We start from the raw sequence: 5,941 nt of genomic DNA on the forward strand, positions 1-5,941 counted from the left end.
CAACGTTTTAAAGTTTTTAACTCACTCCACTTGGGGAGCAGACCGCACCAGCATGCTTTTATTGTACAGAGGCTTGGTGCGATCCAAACTGGACTATGGTTCCATAGTGTATTCCTCAGCACGAGAGTCTTACTTGAGACCACTCACATGTGTCCACAATGCTGGGATACGGTTGGCCACCGGGGCATTTAGAACAAGCCCAGTCCCAAGCTTACTTGCAGACGCAGGGGAGCCTCCGTTGGAAACCCGCAGGATGATTTTAATGGGCAACTATGCCTGTAAAATTTTGTCAGAGACAACGCACCCTTGTTTTAACATAGTTTTTAACCAACGGTTTTTAGACTTATTTAACAGGCGGAGAAGGGCAACTAGGCCCTTTGCCGTTCGTTTTAATGATTTTATTAATGAGGTAAATTTTACATTTCCTCAAATATGCCCCGTCTCCTATGCTAAGTATCCGCCTTGGTTAACACCAATGCCGGATATTAAACTCATTGCCAGTGCACGCCGCAAAGCCAAGACGACCGATTCCGAATACCAGCAGCTCTTCAGTTCCGTCCTCAGCTCACTTTCTAACTTTGTCCCAGTCTACACCGACGGGTCAAAGTCAGAATCTGCATGTGCCTATGCGGTCGTGTCCCACTACCATGGAGTCGTGAGGAAAAAACTGCACACTTCATGCAGCATTTTCACAGCCGAGCTGTCAGCCATAAGGACGGCCCTAGGAGAAATAAAAGAAAGCAATGGCTCTTTCCTCATCTGCACCGACTCGTTGAGCGCCCTAAAATCTTTATCGGTCTTTGCACCTGTGCACCCGATAGTCCAGGAGATCCATTATACCCTGTTGTCCCTTCAGAGAAAGGGGAACAGGGTCTCCTTTATATGGACTCCTGGTCACGTCGGCATAAGAGGCAACGAAAAAGCTGACCAGGCAGCGAAGGATGCCCTTCGACAACCCGAGACCGACTCCACCTTGGTTCCAATGGAGGACGTGAAGGCCGCCTTGCGGAACTCGGTCCTGCATCAGTGGAAGGAGACTTGGCAGTCTCTGCAAAATAATAAACTCAGGGCAATAAAACCGGTCGTTTCCCCATGGTCCTCTTCCATCCGGAGCATTCGGAGGGAAGAGGTCATGATTACGCGCCTGAGAATAGGACACTCTGCCCTCACTCATTCGTACCTCTTTGCGGAGGTAAAAGAACAGCCCCGCTGCAATGAGTGCCTCCAACCCCTGACGATAAAACATATCCTGACGGAATGTACAACACACCAAAGGGCCAGAGACATGTTGAAGATAAGGGGAGACTTACGAAATATTTTAGGGGATGACTCTGGGTCTATAAACCGAGTCTTAAGTTTTTTAAGGTCAACCGGTTTAATGGGGCAGCTTTAGCTTTGGAGCTCATAATTTTAATGCTTTTGATTTTAACAATTATTTATTTATTTATATTTAACCGTATTTATTTATTTATTATTCCTAAGTAAAAAGGAATTTTAGTTTTATATGTAATGAGTGGTGCAAAATGACCTTAGCTGTCGACGCACCCTAAAACCCAAAACTACTACTATGGTTTGGACTCAATATCCTGGAGTTGGTTCGCTCTACTTGGGACTTATTTATCTTTTTATTTCTCACCAACTCTTTCGTGCCAGAAATAGTGGCTGGTCCAGGGCCATCCTCATTTTCGTCATTCTTACGATGCTTAGGAGGCTTAGAAGTAACGCGTGTGACTTCTATTCCATGAATTGCGTTATTATCAGAAACAGGCCTTATTGTAGCTACGTCAGCGAAACTCACTTTCTTCTCTCGAATTTCTTTCCCTGTATTATGAAGCTTATTGTTTTCCTTTATGTTGCGAATCTCTTCTTTTAATAAGTCGATGTCGTCCGCCATTTTGGAAAATCGGTTTCCATCATTAGAACGACAGGAAAGACACTTCCAAAACAAGCTGGAAGATTCCTCCAGGGTTTTCAATGCAATTTCTTTCAAGCCCGTACACTTATGATGATATAGTTGTTTACAACTTTCGCAAGGAAGGACTTTTTCACTAGCCTTTAGATGGTTTTTACATGTGTAACACTCTATGTTAACTGGCCCGGATGCCATCTTATACATTTGTCGATAAGCGCCGTTGGTGCATTTCATATATCCCACTATTTTCCAGTGGCTCAACTTTATCTTTAGTTTTATTTAAGAACATTTTAAAATTTTGTTTGTTGTAGAAAGCAATTCTGAACTTGTCTTTTGGGAACAATTTGCTAATTTTTTTGGATGGGACACCATAATAAGGCAATTTTACCCACTCAAGCTTTTCCTTATTAGTTTTCCCTGAATTGTAAAGTAGCTGTTGGGCTCTTATGGAGTGTTTCTTGCCGAGCATTTTGTCCACCATTTTTTCACTCCCCTCCCCACTCCCTCTTCCCACAACTCCCCCATCCTTTCTTGAAGAGGGTATAAATATACAATGATTGTGTCTTTAAACTTTGTACCTGAGGATGACGCCGTAGCGTCGAAACTAGTCGTACCTGGAATAAAGTGGTGGATTGGAACAAAGTTTTTCTTTTTCATTTATTAAAATGAACTTCCACATAGTTGAGGCTGAAACTATTGAGATAATTTATTCTTTATCTCCACACGTTGCCTTTATCTGCCTTATGAATGATTTTGTTTCTGGACATTAGGATGTGCTTAATTGAGTTTAGCGTATCAAATTCAGGGCAATGTCTCTGAGCCTTGAAATCCTGCTTCAGATGACTTAAGTTCCTGGGTAGTGATATGTTTAGCATGTATTCTATCTTTCTGGAGGGCTACTTCACAGTATGCGGAAAAGTTTTTTGTCTTTCACTGAAAGATGGGCTTTTTGCATTTATTTCAGGCCTTTTTCTAACAATGTTATTTCGTCAGGTTTGAACGATTGCTCTGATAGGTTTATTATTTTTGGTCCAAACTGATTAGCGATGGTGGCAGGTGATTTATTTAAATCCTGATTGAATTAAATGTCCTATTCTTCACAAGGGCTTTCAACTTTGATGGTAATAAAGCGTACGCTGTTTAGCGACAACATTAGTTTATTGTAATCCGTTAGTACGTGATGGAGGTACAACGTGGTGCCCCAGGCACTGTGGATACGCTGCTCCCTGGATGTGGTGAGGCGGCTAATTAACTCGGTCTTATTGGCGATATATTTACCCGTGGAGGGAGGATTCGTAATCACATCCTCGATCTCGATCGCGTTACGGTCCTCAAGTTGATTGACCACGTAACCGAACTGAGTGTCGTCACATGTTATGCCGGACAGCCTGAATTGAATTTCCGCCCGCGAAAACCATAATTCCGGTCGCTCGGCCCAAAACTTCGGCAACCTAACGACAATCGGTCGACGCTTAATGGCGGAGTGTCCTCGTGGCATGGAGACGCCATGACCATGTGCGCGCTAACTTTGAGGAGAAAAAGAAAACGTGAAAAGAAATTCGCGTTCGGGGTCACCACTTTAGCGGCAGGTGGTAATAAAGCGTACGCTGTTTAGCGACAACAGTAGTTTATTGTAATCCGTTAGTACGTGTTGGAGGTACAACGTGGTGCCGCAGGCACTGGCAATCGAACCGTACTCTAGCGCGTACGTAGAAGAGACTGCTTAGGCTGCCCGCTCCGGCGTTCACTCCACCCCCATTGAGACCTCTGGTGGGTGGTTACGAAACTATGCCGACAAGTGAGGCATCCGTCGCGCGCTCCTGTCTGCCGCCACAAATTCGTGAAATACATGTCTTTAAGAGTTCATACAGTTTGAGAGATAGGAACTGCTACAGCCTCCTGAAAACGGAAGGTTTTGTAATGTCCAGAACTTCCTTAGGTGGGACACTGGGGAAAAAGTTACACAAATCGAATGACGATGACATGCACTTGTTTGGGATGGTCACTTGTGATAGCCAGTTGAATTAATTGATGGAATTTGTGACTCCGTATTTTGAAAAATATTTGAAGTGGTTTTAAATCTTATGGTTTTCTCGCTAGTAGATGGTTGGGGCAGGCATGTTTGAAACCACCGGCAGTTGGGAATCCAGGTTTGGGTATTGTGGGTAACTTGAAAAACCAAGCTGCTGAGGGGTCCATTTGGTTTAATCTATTCTCTTCAAAATCCCGTTCTCTCTAATGAATTTTTCATATTTCTGTGTGTAATCACATTTATTCTTTATAAATGAAAAAGAAAAACTTTGTTCCAATCCACCACTTTATTTCAGGTACGACTAGTTTCGACGTCACCCTCAGGTACTAAGTTTAAAGACACAATCATTGTATATATACCCTCTTCAAGAAAGGATGGGGGGAGTTGTGGGAAGAGGGGGCAGGGAGGGGAGTATGGGAGTAGGTATGAAGGAATGTGGGAGAGGGTAGGGAAAACCAGGAAAAGCATTAGTGAGCGGGGAGGGGGGGGTTGGAAGGTGGGTTAAGAAAGGAGAAAATTTTGTTGGTCGGTATGGGTTGAGTCAATGGCTAATGGGGGTAAAGGTACGGGTTGAGTCAATGGCTAATGGGGGTAAAGGTACGGGTTAGGAGTCAATGGGAGTTAGGGGGAAGGGATTAGAGGTTCTGTTTTTCTGTTATTGCTAGGGAGGTGAGGGCACGCAAAGATAGCCTCAATAATAAACACGAACTGATTATACTGTTTATTGCCAGCAACAAGAATTATTACAACAAGTATCAATCTTGCGACCACGTGGTGATAATAAAGATGGCTGACTCGCTGTTTTTGTCTCACACGCGCAAGGCTAGAACCGGAACTGGGCTCCACAAGGCTGCAGGAGTTCCGTCGCTCCTCACTGGTGGCGTCTAGTGGCCACTGCTGGAATTAGCAACAAAAGAATGCGGGACGGCGGCTGTTCTGCTACACCCCCCCCCTGGCAATGCCATGGCCAACCTTTAGAATGAGAGAAAAAGGAGGAAAAAAACAATAAATTGTAGGCCTAGGTAATATATTGCCGCAATCGTTTGGGAAAGTGTACTCGTCGGCCAGATCTGGTGGTCTTCTCATGTTCTGCAGAAGGCATGTTGTTCCCTGCTGCTGTCTCTGCTGGACCTACGTCTTCTGGTGGAGGCATGTTGCTCCGTGCAGCTGTCTCCTCCGGGCCTGCGTCTCCTTGAAGGGGGAGGTCATCTGGATCGAGAATGTGGGCTGGCTTGAGCTGGTCGATGGAAACTTTGACCTCTCTGCCCTTGATCCGGAGAACGAAGTACTTTAGGCCCGAGCGTACGACGGGGTAAGGACCGTTATACGGCAACCGAAGGGGAGGCTTCACCCCATCATGTCGCACAAAGACATGAGAGGAAGACGGCAAGTCCTTAAATACAAAAACCTTTCTTGCTCCATGGTGTGACGCGGGTTTGGGAGATATCCGTCGGAAGTGCTCCCCCAAACGGTCGGGAAACTGCGTGAGGTCGGCTCCGACCGGTTGTCTGCTGGGCGAAAGGAATTCTCCAGGTAACTTCAGTGGCTCTCCGTAGAGAAGTTCCACAGGCGTGGCACAGATGTCCTCCTTCCATGCAGAACAGACTCCAAGGAGGATGGCCGGCAAAACATCCATCCAATCCTCCGTACCATGGCAACGAATAGCCCCTTTCAGTTGCCGGTGAAAACGTTCCACCATACCGTTAGCTGCAGGGTGATATGCTGTTGTGCTGAGATGCGCAACTCCAGTCAGCTCTGAGAGACGCCGAAACAGTTGACTCTCGAACTGTCGACCACGATCTGTTGTAATCCGGAGTGGTGTGCCGAAACGCGCGATCCACCCCAGAAAAAAGCACTTGGGCCACTGACTCTGCGGTGATGTCCGATATTGGAATGACCTCCGGCCAGCACGTGAAGTGGTCGACGCAGGTCAGGCAATACCGGAAACCATGAGATGATGGTAATGGGCCCACCAGGTCTATATGAATGTGCTTAAA

The 5,941-nt window shown here is 45.8% G+C and overlaps 1 protein-coding gene across 1 annotated transcript; it reads right to left on the bottom strand.

Annotated features, from left to right (window-relative positions):
• Positions 1 to 4,962: 4,962 nt before the first annotated feature.
• LOC139691471 (uncharacterized) lies at positions 4,963 to 5,643 on the bottom strand. The gene has a single exon (XM_071589293.1). The coding sequence runs from the start codon at positions 5,641 to 5,643 to the stop codon at positions 4,963 to 4,965; it is 681 nt and encodes a 226-aa protein (XP_071445394.1).
• Between the last annotated feature and the right edge of the window lie 298 nt (positions 5,644 to 5,941).

The sequence above is a fragment of the Hetaerina americana genome, unplaced genomic scaffold, assembly GCF_022747635.1.
Source record: "Hetaerina americana unplaced genomic scaffold, ioHetAmer1.1.p SCAF_36, whole genome shotgun sequence".
In the NCBI taxonomy this organism is placed as follows: Eukaryota; Metazoa; Arthropoda; class Insecta; order Odonata; family Calopterygidae; genus Hetaerina; species Hetaerina americana.

Excerpts from the sequence above, each read along its gene's own strand:
- LOC139691471 (XM_071589293.1), bottom strand. The coding sequence starts at position 5,643 with ATGGTGGAACGTTTTCACCGGCAACTGAAAGGGGCTATTCGTTGCCAT.